Here is a 15,669-nt window from a genome sequence, read left to right as displayed (position 1 = left end):
CAAGCTGAACAAGGGTGTAATTTAAGGGACTTTGTTTAAAAAAAATAGTAAGTTCAGGGACTTAATGTTATGTTTGAAATGGCTTGGTATTTCGCTGCATTCCACGTATCTCTGCTGGAAGCAAGATAAGTTTACTACCGTTGAACACGGAACAGAACTTAAAGCATAAAGCATAAAGCGCTCCAGTCGCTTGCACACTTTTTTTTTGAAACTTTTGCTCGCACACTTTGTGCTGGATCATGTTCTTGAATGTATTCCTGATTGCGGTAGCATCGTCCGAATGGTTTATTAGCTACCGTGGGTAATCCAAAACTTATGTACATTAGAAACCTCTTGTAGACCGGAAATGCTCTTTTGATCTTGGGTGCATATGCTCCCTTTATCTAAAAAACATATTTTGAATTGGCAAAAAAATCCGGAAAAAAAAAGACGCATGAACATCTCGACATTCTATGTGTGCATGTGAAGTTTCGTGAAAAACCGATATTTTTTGTAGCTTGTGTAAAAAGACAGAAAATATCTCAAGGAAGACTTTTTACTTTTTAGCACCACATTTTTGTCCTTTTTATACTAGTCAAGACAGAAGTTGGATTTACGTGGAACGACTTTGTGCGCACATAGCATGTCGAGGTGAACACAAGAAATTTTTTCACATGATTTTTGAACATTTCAAAATGGTTTAAAATATATTTCAAATGAAGGGAGCATATGCTCCTGAGAGCAAAAACACCGCTCCCCAATTTTACCCTAATCCTTAAAGGTAGTAGTTTGGTTCCCCCAATTTGACATGCTTGGCAATGTTGTAGCAATAAGAAAATTTTCTAGTGTTTCTATGTGTGATTTGAGAACTTAGAGCTATGAGCAAGTTGTTTGATTCTAGTTGGCATACTCATTTGGCTCTCACTAACACTAACACAATTTGTGAAATCCTTCTGTAAGTGATTCTGCTTTATCATAAAGAATGTCATATTACTTACCACATTTATACATATATTAATGTCGTAGATTGGTAACATGTTTTGTTAGTTAGTTGAAATATTGTTAATGATAAATGTTTGTTGTTTCTAGTATTTATAAGGGTGTAGAGGTTTTTGAGTCCACATTACAAATTGCATAATGGATTCTTCGTGATTGGTTCATTTTTATACTTTAATCCGATGAAGAAAAATAAAGAATCAAAAATCGGATAAATCAAGTTGGAGAAGGATGCTGCTGAGAGACCTCTATAGGATGGTCAAAGGTCTATACAAAAAGTTTTTATTGATTAAGGATTTAAAGAAGTTGATAATTCGAAGTTGAGAAAGGAAATAGTGGCCGATAACAAAACTTCAGTCTTACAATTGACAAAGGATGCAAACCAAAATACTTAGAGCATCTACAGCTGGGCGCCCCAAACCCGCCTCATACGCTTGTGCAGGCCGCCCGGTCACCGACCGGTCACGAAATTTCGACCTAGACGAGCGCCTCAAATGCCCGGACTCTGACTACCACCCCTCATACCCAGCCCAAATATGGGGTGGATATGGGGGCGCCCGAGCGCGTCCGCCACGTCGGACCGACGTCGGGGTCCCACGTGGAATCGCCCGGAAACCTGGTAGTCCAAAGCTCGAACCGATGTCGCCGCGTGGCGCCACTCCGGCGGGCCGCATAGTACCTAGCCCGGCTATTTAAGCCGATCGCCGGCACCGAAACCCTATCCCTCGACAATTTTCTCCGCCCATCCATCTCTGCCGCCACCACTAGTAGTCATGCCCCCACGCCACCGGATAAGCGGCTACCCATTTCTAACGCCGAAGCGTTGGCTGCAACTCCTTGAGCAGATCCGGGCAAGGCGCGAAGTTCGGGTCGCAGCGGGGCTACCTCCGGATGTAATGGATCCGTGGGAGGAGTTGGAGGAGGAGGAGGAGGTGCCAGAGGAGGATGCGGGGGACGCTGGGGACGCGGATCTGCAGGTGGATCAGCAAGCCATCCTCGATTCCCTGCGCTTGGAGTTGGATCCAGCAGGAGGAGGAGGAGAAGCCGGAGCCCCGTCCACCTGGCGCCCGACACGAACGTCGTGGTCATCTCCAACGACGAAGCTAGCTAGGATAGTATATAGTATGTAGTACATATTGCATGGATCTAGGGGTTGAAATATGAGAGATTCGGATGCAGAGTAGCTCATTTGAGGTGTGACCGGTCATTATTCACGGTTACGCCTGATCGTGTCCGCAGATGTTTGATAGGCCGGATTTGCCCATCACGGATGTATATGCTATTATCCTGCATATGGCTTCCTTAGAGACGGACGTTTACTTAGTACAGTGATATTTTTTTTCCCGATCAAATATCATTTGCCATCATATGAATCATGTTCCCCTTCATAGGCCATCCAGCTGACATTGTTTTTACATTGTTAGTATAGTGGAGCATCTGATCTTCCTCATGGAAGATCATTTTCTATCCTCAATCCTTTTACGTTTCGAAGTCCTCATGGAAGATCATTTTCTATCCTCAATACACGGAGCATCTTCTTCCACAACGAGGACCATTTGTTTTCTCAATCATGTTCCACATGGCTCCGGCTTTTTCAGTTGGGATGAACGATGTCGACCGCCCGGGCAGCACATGCAGAAGAATATTAGTATGTGCTTGGCCAAACTCCTGTCCGGTTGTCGTCCTCGAGCTTGGAGCGGCGTACACCATTGATGCGGGGTTTGCGAAGCACGAGCTAGTTCAGTGAGCCTGGCGGCGGGTGCGTGCCGGCGACGAAGAAGCGGCCGGAGGCGGCGTCCTGGCTGGCGTAGTAGACGGTGCTGGGGCTGACGTGGCTGTGCGTGCCCTCGTACGTGGTCACCACGTACGCCGGGTCGTCCCGGTCCCGCTCCACCCGCTTCTTCACGCTGCACCCTTCCGTCGAGCACCGGTAGTAGTTTCTTGGGTTGGGGCTGTTCTTGACGGACTTCTTGCCGTACTTGCGCCACTTGTAGCCGTCGTCGAGGATCTCGATCTCCGACCGAGTCCGGAACGCGATGCGCTCCGTCCGCGGCCGCTCCACCGACTCGGCGCTCCTCGCAGTCACCGCGGACGCCGAACTTGCAGCAGCCACGCCAACGGCCGGCACGGAGACGACGGGCGGGAGCGACTCCGAGAACACGCCCTCGTCGTAAAGGTACTCGGAGATGTCGAACTGCGCCGCGGGGTCCGCCGCGATCGCCGGTGCAGCGGGCGGCGTGGCGCCGAGCGCGGCGGAGAAGCTGTACGCCGGGCTGGAGGCGTTCGAGCTGACTTCCCCGTGGGAGAAGTAGGAGGACATGAAAGAGAAGTAGCAGCCGTCGCCCACCGCCTGCGCCTGCTGTTGGAAGAGCAGTGGTGCCGCTCCGACTGCCGCCATGACTGTGTTTGGCACCGGCGAGAGCGCTTCGTATTTATAAGACCCCCTAAATCGCCGCTGCTCTGCTGCTGCATGGGTTGGGTTGGGGAGTGGATTTGGCGGGTGGATTTGTACTAGGAGGAGAGGCGCTGGCCGTGAGCTCTTGGGGATTTTGGGCGGCTTCCCGGTGAGCTTCGTGCTGAGAAGGTTCGGCGATGGTGAGTGGGTTGCCCGCCCGCCGCCGCAGACAAGCTCGTGCGCGCGCGCGCGTGCCACTTAGGAACAAAGACTTGAAGAAAGGTCTTCCTTGGCCACGTAGCAGTGTGTGTGGTCCATCCGATCGGACTCGATTCAAGCAATCAAAGCCGCATTCTTTCGTTTGCGTTGGGCTCAAAACCTTTTTCGAATACGGAATGCCAACAAATTCTAAATAGGTCCACGAACGCGCAATATCTACATGTATACTCCATCCCCTTCTAAATTAATTGAAGTTTTCGTATACGGAATGCCAACAAATTCTAAATAGGTCCACGACCTCGCATCTCATCTCCGGCCGCTGCCACCTCACCCCGACGGCTCCCCTCCCCCTCGCGTCGCCAGGGCCCCCCGATCCCGGGCCACCAACCCCTCCCCGCTCTTTCATCCCCAGCCATCGCTGCCACCGGCAAGGGCCGCGGTGGCGGCGGGCCCTGCATGATCCAAGGCAGGTGGTCGCCATGGCAGATCCGGTGAGACGGAGGCGGCGTCTCACGCTGGGAGGCCAGGGGTGGCAGTCAGGGCGGCGTCCCTGCTACGCGGTGGCGATGGGAACTTACATGATCGGCGGTGTCGTAGCCGCGGGCACATGGGTGACTCCATGGCTGCGGATCTGGCGTGTTCAGCCCGGCGACACCCTTGGCCGGTGAGCCGCTTCAGTGGCAGACAATGAGAGATCGCGTCCGCCCTAAGCCGCTTTCAATGCGGACCAGCGCACTCTACAGTGGCATGAATGCGGGCAGCTGGCACCGGAAGGGATGCGCACGGGGGAGAGAGGAGGGCTTTTTGGTGGGCCTTGGCGGTCAAAAGCGGGCTTGGGCTCGGCCCGGACTCTGGCAAACCTCCCTCACTTTTGTCTCCGATTTGCGGGAAAAATCGCGTCCGGACCACGCCGCGGACAGATACAGCCCCGTGTTGGATGGCTTCTGCGTTACAGACAGCGCGGTATGAACATATCCAAGAGGTTTGCGGATCCGCCTTGAAGATGTCCTAACAAACCAACGCAAACTACCATAAGCACGAAGATCTATGGTCTCCCCCGCCTCGTGATGCCAAAATTGGCAATCAGACGCGAGAAAGGTTGGCGAAATCAGACGGTTAGGAAAAGAGGACTTTTTTTTCAATAGAGGAAGAGGAGTTTCTGGTGGCTTAGAAGCATCCTTAAAGTTATCCACCGCTGTGGAAAAACTCACCAGTACTCCCGCCGTTTCTTTTTAGTCCGCATATAAGGTTTAGTCAAAGTCAAACTTTGTAGAGTTTGACTAATTTTATATTAAAAACTGTAAACATCCACAATATGAAATCAATATCAACAGATGCACCATGAAACATATGTTCATACTATATAGTTTTAGTATTATGGATGTTTATATTTTTTTTTATATATTTGGTCAAACTTTGTGCAGTTTGATTTTGACCAAATCCTATATGCGGAGTAAAAAGAAATGGAGGGAGTATTTATTACAGCACGACATTGCCACTATTATATTTGATATTTGAACTATACTTTTGTGATGCGCTCTATATAGTTGAAACAAACTTGGTTCATCACATGGAGCCCGTCGTCGTCCAAGACGACATTCATTTGTGTTATCACGGTCTGCCATGGGTAGAGAACAACAACAACAACAACAACAACAGAACCTTTAGTTAAGAGCATGGCCTCCACCGTACCCAAAAAAAAAAAGAGCATGGCCTCCACCGGCGCTACAGAGCTGATCGATGCTGCCGCGGCACGTAGTAGGCAGTAGCGCCAAACTGCTCACTGCTCACTGACCCGTCGCCGCCGCATGGCGAGGCTCAGACTAACCAAATAAAATGAACAAGAAAAGAAAAATCATCCGAGTGAAGCAGCAGCTAGGTAGCTACGCCATCATCCTGAACGACGTGAGGTCAGGTCTCAGGTGTAACAAAGAACGGAAAGAAACAGTTGTCGCGGTCGGTACCAAGGTGCACCGTATATCGGACGTCGCTTTCATTTCGTTTCCAATAATACAACTGAGCGAATGAAATTACCGCACGAGGCCACGTACGTAACGATGGCAAACGAAAGATAGAGCGATCTAACACCAGAAAACACCGTCGGATTCCCAGCAGCTTCCTCGGCCATCTTTTACAGTTTTGTTTGCAGGAAGGATCACCATCGATGCCCGTCGCGTCACGGTACCGGACGAATTCCGGGAGTCCCCGTCGCCCCGGCCCGAATCTTTCTATGTTTGGCCATCACACACGCAGCTCGCTGGCCTGTGTCTGTTTTATCATCCGTGGCCTCATCGGCTCGCTTTCGCGGCTCATTCCTTTTCTGTTTGTGCGTGGGCTATGCCCTCCTCACTTGCTGCTCGATTCGGCATCTCGGCTGGTGCGCGCACCTTGCCGTGCCGCCCTTCCGACGCAACTTAACTTGGGCACGACAGCAACGCAAGTGGTACGCCACCAGCTCCTAAAATTTCCTGACCGCACGTGCGGCGACGTTGGCCGCTGCTGCCGCCCTAGCTCTCTTCTCGGAAGCCTCCGGCCGGCGCTCCTACGCGCACGACGACAGCAAATTGTCTTCGGAACCGGGGCGTCCACTCCACGTCGCCGTCGGCTGTCGCTCCCTTCCCGATACGATCGAAATGCGGTGGCGCTGCTGGATCCGCCGGCCGATCGGGTTCACTTAACGGCGCCGCTCTCGATCAGTTCACCTGGCCTGGCAGGCCGGCCGGCGTCCCTGTCGCTCGAGGCTGGCCGGCCGTCTGGATTTCTGCATTATCCACACACACACACACACACAACGAATGCATGGCTCCAGTGCGGCGACACAGGGAGCGTCGCGCTCGATCGACTGATCGATCGGAACCTGCTACGAACGCCGGCTGGCACTACATTGATCAGCTTGCGCGCGCAGGTCATCGTGTTGACGTCTGCTCTCCACGCTGTCGGAGTAGCAGAAGATCGCTGGCTGGCTGTTTATGCCGATTATGACTTATTACCGCACTGAATGAACAACATTACTCCACCCACCTGCTTGATGTTGATGGGATAATTAACAGAGAAATTACCGTCCATGTTACCACATCTAAGAAGACTAGCCTTGCACTCGATCGCCAACAACCGTCACTTTGAACTTCTTATATATTTTTAAAACAACTTTTGGTTTCGACCGTGGCTATACGTGTCCCAATCCGTCATAAACAAGGCACGACGCACTCGCGCCACCACATCATCTGGAACTGCAACCAGTGATCAAAGCTCGCAAAAATAGTATAGCAAATTAGCGCAAGTGTTCAAGCGCCCAATCAATCAACTTGCAATTATCCACCCGAACGTTGTTTACAAAAGGCTCACCGGCTCCTTAAAATAAGATGACCGGGTCGAATAGAGAACTACGATTCGGCTGTTATTTTCGTCTCCGTCGCCATCAGGAGGAGTGTCTTGTCCGGCGCACAACCGATCAATCGAGCACGTGAGGATTCATTGAGAAGGGGCCTGGAAGCTCGGCCTTTTAATTTAGTAGCAAGATCCTGCGCGTGGTGGCAAATTTATTCTGTACTCTCTTCGTTTCTTTTTAGTTTGCATATAAGATTTGGTCAAAGTCAAATTTTGCAAAATTTGACTAGCTTTGTAAGAAAAAAAATATCAACATTCACGCTATAAAATCAATATTATTAGATTCATGATGGAGTTAATTTTCATAACATATAACTTTTATATTATAGATGTTGATATTTTTCTATAAAGTTAGTCAAATTTAACAAAGTTTAACGTCAATCAAATTTTATATACGGATCAAAAAGAAACGAAGAGAGCACGAACATGGCTATCCTGAATTATTCGTTCCTGCATGATAACGAAAGCGGCACCATGTACCGCCAACAATTCCTGCATGCATGTGTTGCGTTGGTCGATCCGGGCTTCCCCACGACCACATGTAGCTAGCTAGCTGGAGTGGCTCCAACGAATAGTCGAATGGTTCAGTTCAAACCAGTGTAGCCCCATTATACTACCTAGGTTCGGCTAAACTGTGCACAGATCGAATTAGTTTATTACTCCCTCTGTTTCATATCAGCATTACTCCCTCTGTTTCATATCAGCGCAGCCCCACTATAGCTTCTTGTGAGCAAACCAGTCTTCATCTTCTCTGGGACTGCCCATTTGCTCTGCAATGCTGGGATTCAATTGTTCCTACAAAAGTCAGAGGCATCAATGCTTTGGATTAGATAAATTTGTTGTTAATCCATCTACCCAAGCAGTTTGCAATGAGCATAATCATCATGGGCTGTTGGCACATTTGGATGCAGAGAAACTCTAAAGTTTTCAAAACTCAAAACCCATCAATTCAAGCATGGAGGAATCTACTCAAAGAGGACCTAAAGTTGATAATTCTGAGAACCAAAGAGAAACACAGAGAGGCTTTCAGAGAATGGATTACAGATAATCTAGCTTAATTTATCATGGACATTCCTAGAGCTGGTATTGGTTAGATGGCGTGTTTATGTTTTAATTTTCTTTGTTGTACATAACGTTGTTTAAATTTTGAATGAAATATACCGTAGAACGATTGTTCTACAGTCTTTGGTTCAAAAATAATAATAATATAAAAACGTTTTAAACATTATGCTAGTATTAAAAACGTTCTTATATTTTGAGACGGATAGAGTACCATGACGGTCGCCTGTACACGTGGCAGCACATGCGCACTAGCTAGCCTTTCGATTCAGTGAGAGCCGATCGAATCGTGAAGAAAGCTCGCTGACTCCGATGCATGGCCACGGTCCGACGGTTTGACCTCCGGCGCCACTGGCCGGGCTCGTGCCGCTTTTTTCTTCCGAAGCTTCTGGCCCGCCGGCGACGCGGCAGGGTCCGGGAAGCAGGTCAGCAGGCTCCAGGAAGGCCAGGCTAGCTAGCTAGATCCACCTTTTTCAGTTCAGATGAAACGGCGACGGCGACGGCGACCGACCGGTGCAACGGCAACGGCAGCGCATGCAGGCGGATCTTTTTTTCTTCTTTTGCTGGGTGCTGACAGCAGCGTCTCGCGAACAAAGTAGGATTAATTGTCGCGGAGTCGTGGGCAAGCTTCTGTACTGCACCGTCGCACTGGTTTTTGTTGACGAAATCGTTAACAGCTAGCTGCTTGGCTGCCTATCGAGTAGGAGATCAATAAGCTAATCAGCAAGTTAATCAGCTATGTAATCAATTAATTAGATGATTTTTTGATTTATCGGTTACTCGGTGACCCTACGAGTAAGGATTAATCGACAAATTAACTGATTAATCAAATGAAATCTTGAACAGGCGCATACGAAATGAGTTTGTTCAGTACTTTAGCTATGTGCAAGTTATTTGTTTTTAAAATTTGGATCAGTCGAATCTTTATCCGTCCACATTCGTTGTGTTCTAAGAATCGTGCTGTCCTTTTCGTGTGCCGTTTCTTGGGTTGGGCTGAATTTTTGACTTGCTCAGGTTTTGGGGTCAATCAATTTAGTTATTCGACTTGAAGCCTGCTAGCCAGCCGTTGGCTGTTTTTTTTTTACGAGAAAAACTTTCAATCTATTCATCCTCAACCATGGTACGACGAACATTAGAAATAATAAAAATAACATCCAGATCCGTGGACCACCAAGCGACGACTACAAGCACTGAAGCGAGCCGAAGGCGCGCTGCTGTCATCGCCCCTCCCTCGCCGGAGCCGGGCAAATATTGTTGTAGTAGACAGTCGGGAAGTCGTCGTGCTAAGGCCCCATAAAACCAACGCACCAGAACAGCAACCGCCGCAGATGAAGAGTGTAGATTAAAAGGATCCAACTTGAAGACACACGAACGAAGATGAACGACGAACATATCTGAACAAATCCACCAAAGACAGATCCGCCTGAGACACACCTCCACACGCCCACCGTTGATGCTAGACGCATCACCGGAACGGGGGCTAGGCGGGGAGACCTTTATTTCATTTTCAGGGAGCCGCCGCCGTCTCGCCTTACTGGGTAGGACACAAACCCTAACAAAGCTCAAAAAAAGATCTAAAAATGGAGCCCTCCCACCGGCAAGGGCCGAGATCCACCCCGTCTCCATGGCCCTAAGGCCACCAGAGACGGGACAGACCTGCGCCTGTGCCGGCGGGAGGCAGAGAACCCTAGATTTTGGAAGCGGCGGCTGGCTAGGAAGACGTTGGCTGTTGTTGTCTCTATTCTCTGGAAATCTAAAATAATTCTATTTTTCTGCGTATTTTTTAGTCATTTGTATGTGTGTAAATTGTATTAGAGTGCGAAGATTTCAGTATTATATGTTTATTCTTGCATATATTATAAAAATGCAATTTCTGTTCAACTGTGTGCATTTTTTTCCTTCATTTTATTACTTATCTAAGGGTAACATCAATGCCACTAATTTGTCCTTATTAAAGAACACCATTTCGTGTGTGTGTGTGTGTGTGTAAATATACAAACGTGTTTCCTGCAAAAAAATACATACAAGTACAATATAATATGCGTGTAAATTATAATAGAGTATGAAAATTGCATTATTTTATGTTTATTCTTGCATATTAATAAAAGGTGCAATTTCTGTGCAAATTGTGTGTACGTAAGTTTTTTTTTAGTTTTTCCTTAAGGGCAATACCAATGCTATTAATCCATTCTTTCTCAGAAAACCTTGTTTTCTATTTTGGTGTGTATAAGTATACACACAAGTATTATATTATATGTGTGTAAATTATACTAGAGTGCGAAATTACACTTATATGTTTATTATATGCATACTACAGACTGTGTTATTTAAATGATCATTTTGTGTGCAAGTTTTTAATTTTCTCTTTAAGGGTAATAATAATGCCACTAAATCATTCTGTTTTTGTTTCATTTATTTCTTTTTTATGGGTAATATCATTGTTACTAACTCATTCTTTCTTACAAAACTTCTTTTTGCGAAAAAACACTATTATATGCTTATTCTTACATATAATAAAAGAAGCAACTTTTTTTAAATTGTGTGCATTTTTTGTATTATTTGATTTGATTTTTCATGTTTATTTTTCTTTAAGGGTAGCACCAATGCCACTAGAAAAGTTTTTATTTTCTATTTTTCTATTTTTTGAACACTTATTATTTTAGGTGACGCCATCAAAAGTATTAGATTTATTATAGTCATGCAAAAAATACAACATGTATTCATCCAATGTCATTTGCCAACATAGACTATATTCCTTGTTCTTGGGCCCCATGTTATTTAAAATAATTGTATTAGACTAGACAGCAGTGGAAAGATCGATACAGACAGAGAGTGATTGAGCAAGACGCGCACGAGAAATACGAAATAAGGTAGGATGCAAAGGCGTGCGGGAGGGGGGAGGGGGGATGGCCCCACTGTTTTTCACATAGCTCTGCCGTTGCATGGTGTCCTTTTCCGGTGGGTGTGTCTTTTGCTAGTCAAAGGGAAGAGAGTGAGCCCGATGATGCCGGTTGTGCCACGGATGCTAGAAAGTGCAGCTGCACTTTCAGTTAGACAGAGCGCACGGGCCAGGTCAATCCAAGACACGCTCGTTGGGTATTCAGATCGGCTCTGGTGCGATCTACACGCCGGAATGAAACTTCATTGTCAATGTCGGCATCTTCATCGTTGGCTCGACTGGTCATCTCGGCTGGTCCAAGGACTATGCTCCATGTTAGATCGTCAATATCGAGAGTGTCTTCATCAACATCAACTACCACTAGTAGAAAAAGGGTCAATTGTGAAGCACATTAGTGCCGGTTTGTATTTGAGCCGGCACTAATGTATACATTAGTGCCGGTTCCAACGGCTAGCCGGGCCGCTTTCATTAGTACCGGTTCGTGGCGAACCTTTAGCACCGGTTCGTGCCACGAACCGGTACTAATGAGAGTGGTGGCAGGATGTTGTCAGACAGGCGCCCCTCCAGCTCCTTTAGTACCGGTTCTTGGCACGAACCGGTACTAAAGGTCGTCCTATATAAACCCTTCGTCCACCAGCACTCTGTTCTTCCCCCTTTCCCCTCTCCGGCCCTCTCCTCTGTTCTTCCCTTCTTCCTCTCGAGTTCATCACAAAATTTGCCCAAAATTTGTCAAGATTTGAAGGCCCTCATCCATTCAAATGATCACAAAGGTTAGCAACTTTGTCCTTTCATCTCTCATTGCTAGATTAGCTCTTGCATTGGTTTATATAGTGATTAATTTGTGAGTTTAGTAATTTGGGAGGATATATATATATGTGCTAGTATTTGATTTATATGCAATTTGAGGTCAAAAATAACACTTAGTTTGCATATGTAGGTGTGGTTTACTTAGTGCCTTCTAAATCTCCATCGTAGCCACCGTCGATCGCCCGCACCGTCCCGTCGCCGGCACCACCTTGTGGTGAGCCTCTTGTTCATGAAATTTTATGTAAAAATTGATGTGTGTGATTTGGATATATAGTTACTCGTATAATTATCTTACCCGTACGTTGTTTGTTATACATATAGTGCCATGGTTTTGATATCCGTCCCCGTCGGCCCTAGTCCTTGTTATGATTCGGATGTGGTATGTATATTCTCTTTTAAAACTAGTTGCATTTCGTGTTTATGACAAATTATGCCCATCAAGTTGACATAGAAATTTTTTCTAGGAGGTATCTGAACCTGAAATTCCAACCGACCCTATTGCCGAGAGGTTAAATTTAGTTGAAAGAGAAAACGAGTACTTGAAAGAAAAATTGAAAAGAATTGAGGGGGAGAAGATGGAATTGGAGTTGCATGTTGCCGATATCGTCGATGATCACAAGATCAAGATGGAGAAAATGCGCTTGAAGATTAGAAAGATTAGAAAATATGCCATCGATAGTGAGGCTTGGTATCATTATGCTGTTGGATCCATTGTTACCTTAGTTGCGATCTTGATCGTATTTGTTGTTGCATTTAAATGCTTTAGCTAGAGAGTTATTTGTTTGTTGCATTTAAGTGTTGTATGAACTTTATGTATGAACTTGTATTAATTTGGTCTATTCGGTGTTGTGTAATGAAGATGAGCCGGCAATGGATGTACGATGACCGATACTCTCCCCAGTTCGTTGAGGGCGTGCGTACTTTTCTGCTTGCGGCTGAGGCAAACAAGCGGGCGGATGATTTTATGCCTTGTCCATGTGCTCGCTGTAAGAATGGTCACAATTACTCTACGTCAAGAACCATTCACGTCCACCTGTTTAAGACCGGTTTCATGCCCCATTATAATGTTTGGACCAAGCACGGAGAAAGAGGGGTTATGATGGAAGACAATGAAGAAGAAGAGGACGACGACAGCTATCCTGGCCATGGGTTCCCTGAATACGATGATACAACAATGGGGGAAGAAGCTGAGCCGGTAATGCGGGAAGAAGCTGAGCCGGCAATGCGGGAAGAAGCTGAAGAAGAGGCATCAGATGAGCCCGTTGATGATCTAGGTCGGGCCATTGCCGATGCAAAGAGAAACTGCGCAAGTGATTTGGAGAAGAAGAAGTTGCAGCGCATGTTAGAGGATCACAAAAAATTGTTGTACCCGAATTGCGTAGGTGACAAGAAAAAGCTGGGCACCACACTGGAATTGCTGCAATGGAAGGCAGAGAATGGTGTATCTGACAAGCGATTTGGAAAGTTGCTGGTAATGATAAAGGATATGCTTCCAAAGGACAACGAATTGCCCGAGAGTACGTACGAAGCAAAGAAGGTTGTCTGCCCTCTAGGGTTAGAGGTGTAGAAGATACATGCATGCCCTAATGATTGCATCCTCTACCGTGGTGAGTATGAGGATTTGAACGCTTGCCCAATATGTGGTGCATTGCGCTATAAGATCTGCCGCGATGACCCTGGTGATGTCGAGGGCCGGCGCCCCAGGAAGAAGATTTCTGCCAAGGTGATGTGGTATGCTCCTATAATACCACGGTTGAAACGTTTGTTCCAAAACAAAGAGCATGCCAAGGCGATGCGATGGCACAGAGAAGACCGTAAGAAAGACGGAAAGTTGAGAGTACCCGCTGACGGGTCGCAGTGGAGAAAAATCGAAAGTACGGGAAGGAGTTTGCAGATGACGCAAGGAGCGTATGGTTTGGTCTAAGCGCAGATGGCATTAATCCTTTTGGGGAGCAGAGCAGCAACCATAGCACCTGGCATGTGACTCTATGTTTGTATAACCTTCCTCCTTGGTTGTGCATGAAGCGGAAGTTCATTATGATGCCAGTGCTCATCCAAGGCCCTAAGCAACCCGGCAACGACATTGATGTGTACCTAAGGCCATTAGTTGAAGAACTCTTACAACTGTGGAATGGAACAGGTGTACGTGCGTGGGATGAGCACATGGGGGAAGAATTTGACCTAAAGGCGTTGTTGTTCGTGACCATCAATGATTGGCCTGCTCTCAGTAACCTTTCAGGACAGACAAACAAGGGATACCGCGCATGCACGCACTGTTTGGACGATACCGACAGTATATATTTGGCTAATTGTAAGAAGAATGTGTACCTGGGACATCGTCGATTTCTTCCGAGCAGGCATCCCGTAAGAAAGAAAGGCAAGCATTTGAAAGGTGAGGCAGATCACCGGACGAAGCCTCGCCACCGTACTGGTGCTGATGTACATGATATGGTCAAGGATTTGAAGGTGGTCTTTGGAAAGGGTCCTGGTGAACAACCTGTTCCGAATGACGCTGGCGGACGCGCACCCATGTGGAAGAAGAAATCTATATTTTGGGACCTGCCCTATTGGAAAGACCTCGAGGTCCGCTTCACAATCGACGTGATGCACGTGACGAAGAATCTTTGTGTGACCCTGCTTGGCTTCTTGGGCGTGTATGGGAAGATAAAAGATACACCTGAGGCACGGGAGGACCAGCAACGTATGCACGGAAAAGACGGCATACATCAGGGTCATGCAAGCTACGCTCTTACCAAAGAAGAGAAGGAAATCTTTTTTGAATGCCTGCTCAGTATTAAGGTACCGTCTGGCTTCTCGTCGAATATAAAGGGAATAATAAACATGGCAGAGAAAAAGTTCCAGAACCTAAAGTCTCATGACTGCCACGTGATTATGACGCAACTGCTTCCGGTTGCATTGAGGGGGCTTCTACCGGAAAACGTTCGATTAGCCATTGTGAAGCTATGTGCATTTCTCAATGCAATCTCTCAGAAGGTAATCGATCCAGAAATCATACCAAGGTTACAGAATGATTTGGTGCAATGTCTTGTCAGTTTCGAGTTGGTGTTCCCACCATCCTTCTTCAACATCATGACGCACGTCCTAGTTCACCTATGCGAAGAGATTAACGTTTTGGGTCCTGTATTTCTACACAATATGTTCCCCTTTGAGAGGTTCATGGGAGTCTTAAAGAAATATGTTCATAACCGTGCTAGGCCAGAAGGAAGCATCTCCAAGGGCCGTCAAAATGAGGAGGTCATTGAGTTTTGTATTGACTTTATTCCTGACCTTAAGCCGATTGGTGTTCCTGAATCGCGGCATAAGGGCAGACTGGATGGAAAAGGCACGCTAGGAGGGGAACAAATAATATGTATGGACGGACATTCTCTCACTGAAGCACACTACACAGTTCTACAGAATTCCGCCTTGGTGGCTCCGTATATGGATGAACACAAGAATTTGCTACGCTCCAAACACCCGGAGCGGTCTGATGACTGGATTACACGTGAACAAACCAGGAGTTTTGCCAGCTGGTTGCAAGCACGTACCATGCATGACACCTCTATTGAAGATGACCTGTACTTGCTGTCCCAGTTACCATCTTCGAATATAATGACTTTCAAAGGGTACGAGATAAATGGTAATACATTTTACACGATCGCCCAAGATAAGAAGAGCACCAACCAAAACAGTGGTGTCCGCTTTGATGCAGAAACCAAGACGGGAAAGGAAACATATTATGGTTATATACAAGACATATGGGAACTTGACTATCGACGTGGTTTGAAGGTCCCTTTGTTTCGGTGCAAATGGGTCAATATGACACGAGGCGGGGTAACGGAAGACCCGTAGTACGGAATGACAACAGTGGATCTTAACAATCTTGCGTATGCAGACGAACCATTCGTCCTAGCCAATGATGTGGCAC

The 15,669-nt window shown here is 46.8% G+C and overlaps 1 protein-coding gene across 1 annotated transcript; it reads right to left on the bottom strand.

The window, feature by feature from the left end:
* Window positions 1-2,252: 2,252 nt before the first annotated feature.
* LOC125526617 (probable WRKY transcription factor 51) lies at window positions 2,253-3,494 on the bottom strand. Its single transcript, XM_048691277.1, has one exon. It carries the CDS (start codon window positions 3,371-3,373, stop codon window positions 2,711-2,713), a length of 663 nt encoding a protein of 220 aa, XP_048547234.1. The 5' UTR covers window positions 3,374-3,494; the 3' UTR covers window positions 2,253-2,710.
* Window positions 3,495-15,669: the final 12,175 nt, after the last annotated feature.

The sequence above is a fragment of the Triticum urartu genome, chromosome 1 (genome assembly GCF_003073215.2).
Source record: "Triticum urartu cultivar G1812 chromosome 1, Tu2.1, whole genome shotgun sequence".
Taxonomy (NCBI): Eukaryota; Viridiplantae; Streptophyta; class Magnoliopsida; order Poales; family Poaceae; genus Triticum; species Triticum urartu.
Note: the sequence above shows the minus strand (reverse complement) of the source record. Positions and strands in the feature narration are given on the sequence as shown.